This window comes from Delphinapterus leucas, chromosome 13 (assembly GCF_059928025.1).
Source record: "Delphinapterus leucas isolate spDelLeu-1000000601 "Yukka" chromosome 13, BTC_Dleu_Yukka2, whole genome shotgun sequence".
Lineage (NCBI taxonomy): Eukaryota > Metazoa > Chordata > Mammalia > Artiodactyla > Monodontidae > Delphinapterus > Delphinapterus leucas.
The window spans coordinates 54,863,113-54,879,213 of record NC_143141.1 but is presented as its reverse complement, the minus strand read 5'-3'; the positions used below and the strand labels follow the sequence as shown (position 1 = coordinate 54,879,213).

Below are 16,101 nucleotides of genomic sequence, written 5' to 3'. Positions count from 1 at the left end.
AAATTTTTCCCATATTCCTCTCCCCATTCTCCTCCCAGTTTTAGTAGTTGTACTGTATCTACATTGTCAGAGAGCCATTACATACCATACTATCCCTTTTAATCCTTATTTAATCCTAGTCGTACACGTAATTATTTGTTTAATGCTCATTAGCAGGCCTAACAGCAATGTCTCTTTAGTCAGTTTGATTGTCCAAAGGTTGTTTTCTAATAGACTCCTCAGTGAGAAAATGAGAGTGATATTCTCAGAGTTCTTGCATGTTGATAAAGACTTGTCTGTGCTTTTTATACTTGATGGTCAGCTTTGCAGTTTATCCTTGATTCTCATTTGTTTTCTTTGAGTGCCTTAAATACGTTACTCCATTTCTGTCTGGCATAAAGTGTTGACAAGTCTGATGATAATCTCATTGTGTTTGTCATATAAATCCCATGTTCCTTTTGCCTATATATCTAAAGGATTTTTTTCCTTTTTTCTTTAAAGTCCATTAATTTTACTAAATTATGTCTTGGGGTTGTCCTGGTGAATACTCTCAGATACATGGTGTACTCTTTCAACATGTAATTTAAGTTATTTTTTCTTTATTATTTCAGCAAAGTTTTCTTGAATTATGTTTTTTAGTATTTGACTTGTTCCTTCACTTTGATTTCTTTTTTGAGGACTTCCTTTTATCTATATGTTGGATCTTTGTTGCCTTTAATTTGTCACTTTCTCTTGACTTGTTTCCAAATCTTTTAACTTCTTTTTCATTTGAAAAATTCTTACTCTTTTCATCTTTTATTTCCCTTAAGATATTATTTATATGTTCTCTTGTGTTCTTTTTAGTTAAGACTTCATTTCTAAAATGATTTTTTATTTTTAATTTTATGTTTAAAATAAAATGTGATATGTTTTTTTCATGTCAATATCATTTAGATTGTTTTTATTAATACCTTTTAGATTATTGTCAAATTAAAGCTTATGGTCTCGATGTATTCTGTGGACACATGTTTCTGATGTCCTTTCACTGCTGGAAGTGATGTCATTCTGCTCCTTATTTTCCCCTCCCCCTTTTTTGGTATAGTAACAAATTTATTGTCGATTTTTATGTGAAAAGAGATTTCTGAATTTTTAGAAGGAGGCATGGTTCAGGGTAGCTTTGCTAACCTCACAGAGCTCCCTCTTTTGTTTCCATGAAGGGTTAAAAAGTGTTAACTGCTTGCTTCCTGAGATGTCCTGTCTGTGGTTCTTCTCTTTCCTTTGTCTATATTGCCTTTATCTTGATTAATTTTGATTCTACTCTCAGAAGGCTGGGTCAGGCTCTATTTTGGAAGGGAGCCCTAGCTGGTAATTTCATAAGCTTACTGAGACCAATTTGTTCTAGTCCCTTCCATCTTCCCTGTAGGCCTCTCACATTCATCTGCCATTGGAGTAGGGGAAACACCTCCCAATTTCAACTGCTATTCACAAATTGGTCTTTTGCCTTTCCAGTAAATATCTATTGGCTATTTTTTCTACTCTGTTTTCAGGTGCATCAGAGGCCCTATTGCTTTCCTATGCTTTCTCCCACACAAATGGAAGGTCTTGTGGATTTTGGTGGCTTGTTCTCATTTGCTTGTAGTTTGGGTTTTCTGGGGATACCTTATCATCTAATTTTATGACAAATGTTTTTGGTTTTGCTATCTAGTGGCTCTAGGTATTGTAATATGGGGATTTGGAAAGATTAAAAAACTATGTCACTGCTGCCATCATCCCAGAATCTTCTCACTCTTAAAACATTTTTTTTTTTTTTGTGGTATGCGGGGCCTCTCACTGTTGTGGTCTCTCCCGTTGCGGAGCACAGGCTCCAGACGCGCAGGCTCAGCGGTCATGGCTCACGGGCCCAGCTGCTCCGTGGCATGTGGGATCTTCCTAGACCGGGGCGTGAACCCGTGTCCCCTGCATTGGCAGGCGGACTCTCAACCACTGCGCCACCAGGGAAGCCCCTTAAAACATTTTTAAATGTATATTTAAAGCACAACAATATTGTCCAGTACACAGTCCATAATAAGGTGGTGTCCTGACCCAGCAGGTTGCATCAGAGATCTTAGAGCTAGACAGAGCTTCAAGGAATCATCTGGTCCAACACCCTGTGGTCAGGCAAGAAAAGCATCATCCTAAATTCAGAATAGGTAGCAGTAGCACTCCGAAATTAAGCACAAAGTGGAACCTACTATTTAATAGTTTTAAATTTTGATGTTTTCTTATAGTGTTCGTATAAAAATCTAAATAAATATCTACCACAGAATATTATTCATTCAAACTAAAATAAATGTCAACATACAAACAATTCAACAGTGCAAACAGCAGGTTTATGTTACATTGGGTATGGATGAGTGTTAAAATGTCTGTATTGGTTATAGTCGTGAATTGGAAATATTAATTTAAAATAGCTATTTAAACCAAATCTGAAAATCAGCTAAGAGTAACATCCAATTCAATCAGTTCGTGAATAGCTTTTTGAGTGATCCAGAATATTTTAATGCAAATTCTTGTGAATTAACTGGGGAATAAAATCTCTGGTGATGGTAAAATATTGAATTAATGATAGAAGGTTCTTTTTTTAAAAAGAAAGACAGCTCTCCATAATAACAAAAAGAAGTAACTACAATACAAGATGAAAATAACCTAAAAGCAAACAGAACATGTCATTAATAGAGTCCTTCATTATCTAGCATAGCCTGTAATGGAGAAAATGGCAAGTATAATTCTGTTATCTTACCATAGGCAGTACACACACACACTGTAAAATCCATCTCTTCATTTTCTGGTTGAAAAGATCATTGTAGAAAAGGAGTGCCAGGGAGTGGAGGTCATGCTGATTTATTGGCAATTAAACCTGCAGGATTTCTGCACTCCCTTCAAAACAAAGTATCTGAGCCTATTCAGCCAGGATGATTATATAGTGGGCTATCTACTAAAACCCAGGAGTCTTTCTGTTAGCGCACAACAAATACAATTGACTTGTCTGTACTTAGAAGATTACTGCTATTTTCTGTGCAGATTCATGTTGTATTTTCCTCAAATAGCCTAAGCCCAAAGAATTACCTTGTTCATCAGCTTAATAAGCAGACTCTTACCAAGTGGTATATAATTCTGCTTGGGTGTATAAGAACTTTGGTACAAATAAAAATATGGACTCATTTAAAGCAAGGGAATGTATTACTGAATCCATATAATCTCTCTATGGTGCCTCAGCCCCAGCTTAATGAAATATTTGAGATAATATTTTGAGGGTTTGATGCTTATTATGGACTGAACGTTTGTGTCCCCCCAAAATTCATGTTGAAATTCTAACTCCTAAAGTAACAACATTAGCCAGTGGGACCCTGGGGAGATAATTAGGTCATGAGGGTGGAGCTTTCATGAATGGGATCAGTGCCCTTATAAAAGGGACCCCAAAGAGCTCCCTTGCCCCTTCTGCTGTATGAAGATACAATAAGAAGTCAGCAGTCTGCAACCCAGAAGAGGGCTCTTACCAGAGCCTGTCCACGCTGGCACCCTGATCTTGGAGTTCCAGCCTCCAAAACTGTGAGAAATAAATTTCTGTTGTTTATAAGCCACCCAATCCTTGATACTTTGTTATAGCGGCCCAAACTGAGACAATACTAGTGCAAATTAACTGGCTTTTATCCATTCCATGTCTAGATACAACCCAGGTTACCTAGGCTAGCTGTTTAGACCATGGATGCCATTTATATACAAACATTCCCACTTGTCCTACAGATGGTGATAGGTAGGCTTAGGTGCTAGGAATGAATCTCAGCAACACAGGTAGGTGAGAAAGAGAAGGAAGGTAGGAAAAGTTAGTTGAGAGTGGGGAAAAGTGATCAGGTTAACATTTCTGCCTCTGCCCAACCTCATTATACCTGAATTGCTTCTACTCCTTAGGAATAGAAATATGGCCACTGTACGTTGTACCATATAGGATCTGCCTCAGGCACTTGCCTGCCTCCACCATTCCTACTTTCTCTTCCTCCCTACCGGCCTGTATTGCTAAGGTCTCAATTATTCATCCATTCATTTCATTCATTCATTCATTCATTCAGTAAATATTTATTGAGACTTTAATATACACCAGTTACTATTCTAGGCCCTTGCAAAATGGCATGGCTCTGTAATGCATCTGTTTTTAAAAGTTGTTTTCATTTATAAAACTTTAAATAAAAATGATATATTTTTTTTAAAAAATATAGAAAATGAAGAAGAAAATTTAATCTGCATTATAATCTCAACAAATACTATTAAGCATTTCACTGTGTATCTTTTTGGTCTTCTTTTTACCTCTTCTAATGTTTTTAAGTTGAAACATTACAGGCATACAAAATGTTAGAGATCAACAAAATAAGCACCCATGGACCTATTACACCGTTTAAAAAATAAATTATTACACAAATTGGTGAAGGCCCTTTCCCAGTTGTATTAAACTTTGTCACTGTCAGGGGTTACCACTACCACGAAGGTTATTTTTATTTTTTACCACACTGACAGGTAGTATTGTAGTATATTTTTACTACATATATGTGACATATAGGACTGTTTTGCATGTTTTTAAAACTTTATATGAATATCATTCTGAATATACTCTGCAATTTGCTTTTATCCCTTATCATTGTTTTTGAGTTTTATTCATGTTTGTGTATATAGCTCCATTTCATTGATTTTAACTGTTGTATCATAGATATTCCAGTGGATGAATATGCTGCATTCTTTTTACTCATTTTCCTATAAATTGACGTGTAAGTTGGCTCTAATATCTTGTTGTTAAAAACATGCAATGACCATTCTATTCATATCCCCTTGAGCACATAAGGGGGATTTTCTCTGGGATATATACCTAGGAATAAAATTGTTGGAACAAAGGCTGCAAATTATCTGGATATTACCAAATGGCTCTTCAGAGTGGTTGTATTAACTTATACCTACCACTAATATAAGTGTAATATACTCTTAAAGTGTAAAGAAATATAGCCATACTCACACTCATGCACATATTGTATATATATCGGTGTGGATATCATATGTATGTATCAGGACTCAGAAGATCCAAGCCTGGATATTCTCACCTCGTTCTCTTTCCTTCTCTTCTTTGCCCTGACCAAATTTCTCTCACCTCCCTGGCCTTCAAGGCCCTGCTCCAGTCCCTCAGGAGGCCTTCCTTATCAACACCCCTCTCCAACCCCTGACTTCCCGAGGCATCCCTCACATATACTCAGCATCTATGATGGGTATTTAGTGTTTCAGAGGTCTATGCTCTAGCTCCACATCATATAATCAGCTCCTCAAAGGCAGGAGCCATTCTGAAGATTTATCGGCACCTTCCAGAATCCAATGCCACATTCATAATGGGTTCTTGAAGAGATTGGTGAATTGTTGTTAGACTGAAGTCAGTTTCCTTTTGAAACCAAGCAGGACCCTGTGGGGCCCTCCCTGGTACAAAAGACTTTCTGTGTCCAACATTTCTTGTTTGTGGGAAAAAGGTTTCCAGCCTCCTAGGCCTTCCCTGAGTTCCAAAGGGCAGATTCAAATGGTTACTAATTAGGAAAGTGAGGGAATGAAGAAACAAACGAAAGGCAGTCAAGAAACAATAGTGCAGCTATGGGGCAGGGTTCTGGTTCCTCCTTGGGGGATATGTATAGCAATCTGATATTTATCTCTGAGTTCCTATAGGAACTAAGGCCCCCAGGTGGAGGATGGTAACTTCAGGCTGAGCATAAGCACAGGGAATCCAGGCTGGTTGGAATCAGAAGGCTGATGATTGAGATTCCTGGAACACCACCCTGTTAACTTACCACCAACCAATCAGAGGAAGGTCACACACCCTGTAGTCCTCCCCGCAAATTTTGCCTATAAAAACTCTCCCCCAAAGACCGTCATGGAGTTTGGGCTTTTTGAGCACAAGCAGCCTGTTCCCCTTGCAATAAACCTTTCTCTGCTCCAAACTTCGATGTTTTGGTTGGTTTGGCCTCACCATATGTTGGGCACATGAACTTGGGTTGAATGACACTTTTCCTCCCCTAGAGAGGTCAGAATATATTCTTGGAGTGACTTTCTAGGAACAGCTATCCTCCCCAACTTTGGTAATAACCAGTTAAGATGCAGATCCACACACCTATGGCTCCAATAATTTCATTCCCCTGTGTATATCTTAGAGAAATGCCCTCATTTTTCTTACATTCATCCTCTTACTAAATTCTCAATGACAGCAACAAATACAGGCTAATCTTCTTGAATCCACTACAAGTGATAAACTATTCTTTGAAAACCATAGCTGCATAGAGGTAAGCACATACAGGTTCACAGTTCATCTTTGTTCAACTTAGAAGAAATCTATACTGAGAGTTTTTAGCCTAGTCACTTACCCAAGCACATTCGATTCTTAGTCCTGGGTCCTTGAAAAGTCTTCACTCTCCTTCTGTTCTCTATTTCTAGCTATCTTCTAGTCTTCTCCTCCCATGTCCTGAGCAATATGCATTTTTTGCCATATCTACTCCCAAAACTTGTTGTGTTTCCCTCCACAGGGTATCAAATTTTTAGATTTGTTTTTTTATCAGAATTTACTGAACCTTTGTTTTTTTTGTTTTTGTTTTGTTTTTACTTTTTTTGGCCACATCATGCAGGATGTGGGATCTTAGTTCCCCTACCAGGGGTAGAACCTGTGCCCCCTGCGGTGGAAGTGAAGAGTCTTAACTGCTGGACTGCCAGGAGAGTCCCTGAACCTTCTTTCACTCTGAAAGCAGCATGATGTAGTGAAAAGAAAGCAGACTTTGAAATGGAAAGAACTCTTCAAATCCTTTGTACAAGTGAATCTCCACTCTATCACTTTATCGTGTTCAGAAAGTTATTAAACCTCCACCATTTTTCAGGTGGGGAAGTTGGTACCTGTCTCACAGCTGCTGAGAGGATGAAATAGGACAACATAGGTTAAGTGTGTTTACCATAGTGTCCTGCATATAGTAGGTGCTTGGTAACTCTTAGTGTCATTCTTCTTATTCTCCTTCCTCCCTCTTGTCTGCATTCCAGAAATTCTATCACTACTAATTAATTATTTTAGACTCCTAACTGACAGATATTTTAAGTCCTTTGTCCACTGTAAAGGAGTGTATTAGGCACTTTGTCCCAGGAGAGAGAAATCTGATGCAAACCTGTTACCCAGGTATATAGTGGGGCACTGAAATGGACACTCTTTCATCTAACCAAAACAATCTTACCAGCTGGGCTCAGGGACCTAATGAATATTTGCTTGTCTCCTAAAAGGAAATAAATGTTTCTCTCCATGTATATTTTATACATATGTATTATATATATAATTTCCAGTAAATATATACAATTGTCCAATAAATATACCTATACATATCTATACCTACATCTATATATCTATATCTATATCTATCTCCTTACACTGGTTTTCTTGTACACATACTGTCTTAGTCCATTCAAGCAGCTATAACAGAATACCATAGACTGGGTAGCTTGAACAACAGAAATTTATTTCTCATGGTTCTGAAGGCTGGGAATTCCAAAATCTAGGTGCTAGCAGATTCAGTGTCTGGTAAGAGCCCACTTCCTGTCTCATAGACAACCATATTATGATTGCTGTGTCCTCACATGGCCAAAGAGGGTAGGCAGCCCTCTGGAGGTCTCTTTTATAAGGGCACTAATCCCATTAATGAGGGCTTCACCCTCATGACCTAATTACCTCCCTGAGTCCCCACCTCCAAAATACCATCATACTGGAGATTAGCTTTCAGTGTATGAATTTTCAGGGGACACAAACATTCAGTCTTTACCACATACAAAAAGTAATGGCATCATTACACCAGAGATATCCTGCCTCTCTCTACAGTTAATGTGCTTTTTACTACAGGACTTCTAAAATATTTTTAGACTATTTTAGAATAACATGTTATTACTTAGAATATTTAATTACTTTTTTTAATAATAAAAATCTCGAGGGACTTCGCTGGTGGCGCAGTGGTTAAGAATCCACCTGCCAATACGGGGGACATGGGTTCGAGCCCTGGTCTGGAAAGATCCCACAGGCCATGGAGCAACTAAGCCCGTGCACTACAATGACTGAGCCTGCGCTCTAGAGCCCACGAGCCACAACTACCGAGCCCACATGCTGCAACTACTGAGGCCCGCGCTCCTAGAGCTCATGTTCCGCAACAAGAGAAGCCATTGCAAGGAGAAGCCCATGCACCACAGTGAAGAGTAGCTCCCGCTCACCTCAACTAGAGAAAGCCCACGCGTAGCAATGAAGACCCAATGAAGCCAAAAGTAAATAAATAAATAATAAATATATTAAAAAAACATCTTGATACCAGTAAGATTGCCTCAACACAGTGCAGTTAATTTCCTTCCTATGTGTATCCATAAAGTAAATTCTTTGAAGGGTAAGCAGCTAGAAAAGAGCTAGTTCATTCTGAATTAGTTACCTGAAAAAGCTATTGGAAAGTCTCAGCCACACTTTTACTTATCAAAGTAAAAGAGCTATCCTAGATCGCCGCAGGACTAGATAACTTGAGACTAAGAAAAAAAGAATTATTCATTAGGAAGTGTGAGAAACGTCTCAGGGTTGATTTTGTTTAAATGCCAATGTGAATTGATCATTAGCATTAGCGAGAGCCGTGCAAATAACACCACCTAAGAGGCTAAACCAACATGGAATTGTTTCAGAGCAATTAATTAACTTCCAAGCTTCTTGTATTAACACCACCTTATTTCCCTAGTGTAGATAGACAATTTGTTTTAAAAGTCAACCAAAAATTGTGATATTCTGCCAACAAGATTACAAGAGTGAAAAAACAACCCCCTAGTCAAATGCAAATTGTAGTCATATTAGTATGCTAATGAGCTAAGTGATAAACTGTGGGTCAAATTTCCTCCTCTTCAGCTTAAATAGCACTTGAAAAGGCTTATTTTCTAAATGTTTGGGAAACCTAGGAGAAGCAACAATTAAGGTTTATTACATGAATATTATCTGTTCAGCGATATGAAAAATTAATAGATGGGACTAAATTAAAATGAGACATAATTCTTTCTAGTGATTTACAGGTTATTGAGAAGCATGGCTTAAAGGAAGCATATGTAACTATTCTAAATTTGGAATGAAGTCTTTTCGAAATTTCTTATTTAACAATTAAAATAAAAAGGTCTGTTTTGTCTGTTTTGAAAGGAGATATGTTATCATGAGAAGGAATGTCTAGAGATGTAAATTTCTCTTTCTTGCCCACTTATCAAAGAAGACTTTCTGGATTGAATTTACTCTCATCACCAGATTTCACCCTCTCACAAAGCAGTTATGTGCTTTTATACAATTTTTCTATAAATATTAACTACCTTTTATATATTTGTGTTCATTTTATAAGTTCCTTAAAATCCACAGCAAGTCTGATTGTATTTTGCAGCATCCAACTCAGCTCCTTGTCTGAAGACCACACTCGGGAAAGCCAGGTGAAGACCCAAGAGGGCCAGAAGGTGAGGTGGTAAGAACCTGAAAATGGGGTCACATGGATGCCGCTTCTTTTCTGTGTACCCATGTCCATCTACCCTCTCTTCCACTTTTGCAAGCTGGGCAAGTTACAAAATCTCCCTGGGCCTCAACTTTTACGATTCTAAGAGGGAGATGATAAAGCTTTATGTCCAAGGCAGTGGTCTGAACCTTGTTTGCACAATGGAATAACCTGGAGAACTTTAAAAATACTGATGACGGGGTCCGATCCCCAGAGCTTCCGTTGCGGAGCACAGGCTCCGGACGTGCAGGCTCAGCGGCCATGGCTCACGGGCCCAGCCGCTCCGCGGCATGTGGGATCCTCCCGGACCGGGGCACGAACCCGTGTCCCCTGCATCGGCACGCGGACTCTCAACCACTGCACCACCAGGGAAGTCCCCCCAGAGCTTTTAACTTCATCGGTGTGGTTTTTGCCAGGGTACAGGGAGTTTTAAAATCCCTAGGTGATTGTAATGTACAGATGAGGTCAAGAACCACTGCTCCAAGTGCGTTAGAAGAATTAAATAAAACAAAGAAAAATAGTACCTGATAAGTAATAGGTCGAAAATCATTTGTTTTCTTTTTTCTTCTGTTGGTTTTTCTGTTTGTACTGGTAATTGTATTTGATCCTGGCTGGAAGCTAAGGGACAGAGGGAGAATTTCATTCGAAGATTTGTTTTATTTTTTTTAACTTCTTACTTTGAAATAATTTTAAATTTACAAAAGAGTTGCAAAAACAGTACAAAGAATTCTCATGTACCCTTCACCCAGATTCACCAATTGTTAACAATTAATTACATTTGCTCTCATTTTTAAAAAAAATTTATTTATTTATTTTTGGCTGCATTGGGTGTTCGTTGCTGCCATGGGCTTTCTCTAGTTGCGGCAAGTGGGGGCTACTCTTTGTTGTGGCGCCCGGGCTTTTTATTGCAGTGGCTTCCCTTGTTGCGGAGCACGGGATCTTGGCATGCAGGTTTCAGTAGCCGTGGCTCGTGGGCTCTAGAGTGCAGGTTCAGTCGTTGTGGTGCACGGGTTTAGTTGCTCCGCGGCATGTGGGATCTTCCCGGACCAGGGATCGAACCTGTGTCCCCTGCATTGGCAGGCAGATTCTTAACCACTGTGCCACCAGGGAAGCCCCTGCTCTCACTCTTCCACATTCTCTTTATACATACAATTTTTTTTCCTGAACCAGTTGAGAGGTAGTTGCAGAAAACATGCAACTTCACCCTAAAGAGCATGTATTTATTAAGAACAAGGGCATTCTCCTACATAACCACAGGACAATTATTTGGAACGTTTAATATTGATACAATACTCTTATCTAATCTACAGGCCATATGTAATTTCTCCAATTTTCCTTATGTCCTTATGGCATCTCTCCCATGCCCTCCACTGCCACATTCAGGATCCAATCCAGGATCATGCATTACAGTTGGTTGTCATGCCTTTTTAGTTTCTTCTAATCTGACATAATACCTTCTGCCTTTCATGATATTGACATTTTTGGAAACGTACAGGCTAGTTGTTTTGTATCCCATGCCATCTTTTTTGTAAGTATTTATTTAATGATTTTTAGTAAATATATAGAGTTGTGTAGCCATCACTACAATCCATTTTAATAATATGTCCATCACCCACCAAAAATTCCCTTCTCCCCACCCCCACAGCCTTAAGTAACCACTAACCTACTTTCTGTTTCTATAATTTTGTGTTTTCAGAATGTCAAATAATAGAAACATACAGAATGTGGTCTTTTATGCCTGACTTCTTATACTTAGCCTAAAATGTTTGAGGTTCATCCATTTGTAGCATATCCCTGTAGTTTGTTCCTTTTTATTGCTGAATAGTACCATTGTATGGATGTACCACATTGGTTGCAGCTTCTAAGATGGCCCTCAATGATCCCTGCCTCCTGGTTTTCATGCCCCTGTGTAATTCTTTCCCATTGAGTATGGGCTGGACCTAGTAACTCACTCCTAATGAACAGAATGTAGTGGGCTGTCACTCCTGAGATTAGGTTAAAATCTAATTAGGTTAGAATTTAAAATAAAAAGACTATGGTTTCCATCTTGGGGGCTCTCATTCTCTCTCTCTTTCTTGAATCCCTCATTCTGAGCTGCCATGTTGTGAGCAGCCCTATAGAAAGGTCCACATAGCAAGGAACTGATGTTTCTGGCCAATAGCCAATGAGAACCTGTGGCCTGCTAACACCACATGAGTGAGCATGGAAGCAGATACCCCTCCTCTGCAGTTGAGTCTTCAGATGAGACTGCAGCCCTGGCCAGCACCTTGACTGCAACCTTAGGAGAGACTAAGCTAGAGTTACCAACAAAGCAAGATCCAGATTCCTGACCCTTTGATTTCTCACAAGAATGGTGAGAAAATAAACATTTGTTGTTTTTAGCCACTACGTTTTGGGGTGATTTGGTCATAGCAATAGATAACCAATATATCACATTTTGTTTATCCATTCACCAGTTGATGGACATTTGGATTGTTTCTAGGTTTTGGCTCTTATGAATAATATTGCCATGAACATTCACATGCATGTCTCAAAGGACTTTTCTTAGGGACTTCCCTGGTGGTCCAGTGGTGAAGACTTTGCACTTCCACTGCAGGGGGCACAGGTTCGATCCCTGGTCAGGGAACTAAGATCCTGCATGCCATACGGAACAGCCAAAAAATTTTAAAAATAAAAATAATAAATAAAAAGGACTTTTCTTATGGCACCAAGTTCACCTGGCTTCTACTATTCCTACAGTTCCAAATACAACTTTGGTTTTTTAAAAATTTCCCTGCTTAAAGCAGTTTCTTATCTTATCAAATAAAATTGTGCAATTTATCACCTATGCCCTTCAGTAATATTTTAAGTCAGAACACAGTATGTTGGAGAAATGAATTGACTTAATTTTTAAAACCATTAGGGTCCAATCTATACTAACTACCTCTTGATAATCAGAGAATTAATGTTTCAGGAATTAAAATATAATTTAGGGATAGCAGTGACTATTTGTTTACTTTTATTTTATGCTAGTTATGTGTAGAGGGTAAAAGATAGTTTTGTGTCCTGGAAGAATTAGGGTCATTCTTTTGCCACTTAATTGCTCTCCAAAGCACACGACTCTTAAAAAAAAATTTCTTTAATCTACTACACCTGCACAGTGGTACCTGAACTCCTTTAATTCTTAACTAAAGATACAGTTACCATGACAATGTGTTCAGTATTTTCTTTGCATAGCCAAGATGTGGACCATTTTCTAATAGTTAGTACCTAATGAATCCTTACCATGTGCTGGCACTGTTCTAAACCCTTCATATGCATTCCGCTTCTTTTAATCCTCACAATGATCTTAATCATCACAACTCCATGAGGTAAGTACTCCTAACAGGATGACCCCTTTGCACAATTCTAGGTGATGCTATTCATGTTGTAGTCTATATGAATGGGATTCCTGGAATTGTATAGTGCTAGGCTGTCTACTGGTATTATCTATTAGACTATCTACTTTACAGATGAAGAGGCAGAGAAAGGTTAAGTATCTTGCCCAAGTTTACCCACTTTGTAAGTGGCAGAGCCAGGATTTGCATCTAGGTTATCTGGCTTCATCCAGGGTATGAACTCATAACTATTGCACTCTTCTGAAGAATCTTAATTTTTGGTTTAAAAAAAAAAGTCTTGTTAGCTATGGTCATCTTAGATGATTATTTCTAGGGCATTGTTTCTCAAGGAGTGGTCCTTGGACCAGGAATATCAGCATCATCTGGGAGCTTGTTAGAAATGTGAATTATGTGCCCCACCCCCATCCCAGATATATTGAATCAGAAATTCTGGGATGGGACCCAGCAATCTGTGCTTTAACAAGCCTCCAGCTGATTCTGATGCAAGCTCAAATTTGAGAACTACTGTTTTAGGAAATAACTTAGTTTTTTTAAAAGGAAAAAGTATTTTAAATTTTTTTCTATTTGTTTTAGAACAAGTTTTATTTCAAGTAACCTACTCAAATTAGTTCAAGTGTTTATTATACTCTTGATCTGTGATTTAAGAAATACTGATCTTACAGAATTCAAGGAGAAAGCAAGGGTGGGAACAGGGCAGTCACCTTTTCCAGCTCCCCTATGAAAATGATGCAGCTAACCACTCCCTAGGTTTCTGTGTCTCCTTTCTCAAATGTTCAAAAAGGAGGATTTGATTGGTTTAGCTACAAAATAGGGTGCATCTCCTTGGGCCAGCCAAGTGTCTGCCCTTTGCTTACTTGCCTAAGTCCAGGGGAGGGGTGGGATCACATTGTACAAACAGGCCAGCAAGGGCTCTATTGTGATGGAGGCAAGAGTCAGAATCTTTTAGAAATAGAGGATGGGTAGAATCAATGATCTGCATCCTTAATACACAATTTATGTTTCAAATTATATGGTAAAAAGAAAAGAATGCATTTAATTCCATCACATTTGTTATTGAACAAGTGGCATTTGATATTCTTAATTGGTTTGGGAAAAGAAGAAGATATGGGCCTGGCTAGAGAGCACAAGCCCAATGCAGAGCAGCAGTGGGTGAGATTCAATGAGTTTCTCCATTAAGGGGCAACACAGACACCCAAGAAACATCTAGTAATAATTAAATAAAATAATAAGAAGGAAAATTATTTCCTATGTCAAATTAACAGAATTAAGGTTAGCATTTTTTTCTCTTAGAGATCTGAAGATATTTTATAACAGAATGTGAAATACAGTATTTATTGATGAGAAAATAAAGCCAATGGTAGTTCAGACTTGTTTAAAGTGACATCGGGACTTCCCTGGTGGTACAGTGGTGAAGAATCTGCCTGCCAATGCAGGCGACACAAGTTCAATCCCCGGTCCAGGAAGACCCCATGTGCTGCGGAGCAATTAAGCCCATGTGCCACAGCTACTGAGCCTGCGCTCTAGAGCTCGCGAGCCACAACTACTGAAGCCCACACGCCCTAGATCCCATGCACTGCAACTACTGAGCCTGTATGCTGCGACTACTGACGCCTGCGCGCCTAGAGCCTGTGCTCCGCAACAAGAGGAGCCACTGCAATGAGAAGCCCACGCACTGCAACGAAGAGTAGCCTCTGCTTGCTGCAACTAGAGAAAGCCCGCGCACAGCAATGAGGACCCAACACAGGCAAAAAATAAATAATAAATAAATAAATAAAGTGACATCATCATTGACTGAATTATTCATTGTATCTAGCTATTTCCTGAACAGTGTATATAACCTTTGAATAAATGACTGGGACTACTGTGGCTGCCCTTTTTCTACTATGTTGCCATCTCCCCAGACACAACTGATTGGATCAGAGGTAGACATCTGACTAAGGAGAAAAAAGCCATTTCAGCTAATAAGATTTTCTATCTCAATACTTTAATAGCTGAGGCACATTAATTGGTAGAGCACTAGAACAAAGGTCTCTAAATCTTGATACTGAGAGTGCCAAAATGTATTGATTCCTGTCCTTCCTATGGCTTAGTTGTTCCTGGTTTCTTTGGGAACTGCAAAATGTTATTTTTATAATACAACTCTTTTAAAAATAACATATGATTTAACACCACCTATATAGATGGTAAAATCTGTAAAGAATAACAAGAGAATGATTTTCTCAAAAAAGCAGTATAACAGTTACCTCTGCAGGGGAGGGAGAGAGATGTGTTCAGAGAGGTGCAAACAAGGGGCTTCTAAGGTATGGCAGTTTTCTCTTTCTTAGTCTGGGTGGTGGTTACTTTATAGTTATTTTTAATATGTATTCATACATGTATATTTTTTACATTCTTGTTCTACATGACACAACTTCTCAAAAAGAAAAAAGAATTTTTACTTGAGTAAATTCCGTACGTTTCTATTCATTTCACGCAAATATGCTCCAAGATCCATAGTTATTAAAAATAGTTTAGGGCTTCCCTGGTGGCACAGTGGTTGAGAGTCCGCCTGCCGATACAGGGGACACGGGTTCGTGCCCCGGTCCGGGAGGATCCCACATGCCGCGGAGCGGCTGGGCCCGTGAGCCATGGCCGCTGGGCCTGCGTGTCCGGAGCCTGTGCTCCGCAGCGGGAGGGGCCGCAACAGTGAGAGGCCCGCGTACCGGGAAAAAAAAAAAAATTGTTTAATAGTAGTAGTATTCATTCAAATAAATAAAGTGTGTGTGTGTGTTTAAAGCATGCTATTCAAACTTCATTGGATTCCAGGGTTGGAAGAAACCTGAGAAATTTTCTAGTTACTTGAAGGTCTTTATTTAACAAACATAAAACTAGGAACCAGAAAAGTTAAATAACTTGTCCATTTTCTTCTTCTATCTCAGAATCCTGGGTTCTTTCTACTAAGCTATACCACTTCCCTAACAAAAGAAGAGACAGCAAATGCATATTTCAAAGATTCAATTTTTTTTTTTTTTTCCGCCGCGTTGGGTCTGTTGCTGCACATGGACTTTCTCTAGTTGCAGCGAGCAGGGGATACTCTTCGTTCTGGTGCGTGGGCTTCTTATTGCAGTGGCTTCTCTTGTTGCAGAGCATGGGCTCTAGCGCACAGGCTTCAGTAGTTGTGGTGCACAGACTCAGTAGTTGTGGGCTTAGTTGCTCCG

General features: G+C 39.1%; 1 protein-coding gene across 5 annotated transcripts in view; it reads right to left on the bottom strand.

Moving 5' to 3' along the window:
- LOC111174784 (uncharacterized) overlaps positions 1 to 16,101 on the bottom strand; it is a 333,695-nt gene that overhangs the window by 288,478 nt on the left and 29,116 nt on the right. For 4 of the 5 annotated variants that reach the window (XR_016395296.1, XM_089922354.1, XM_089922355.1 and 1 more), the window contains exon 3: positions 10,055 to 10,148. The exons of the other annotated variant lie outside the window; for it this stretch is intronic. Coding sequence is in view for 3 of the 4 variants with exons in the window: in XM_089922354.1 (XP_089778480.1) it covers positions 10,055 to 10,148 (94 nt within the window). In the remaining variant the exon portion in view is untranslated. The remainder of the gene's footprint in view (positions 1 to 10,054; positions 10,149 to 16,101) is intronic. 5 annotated transcript variants of the gene reach the window in all.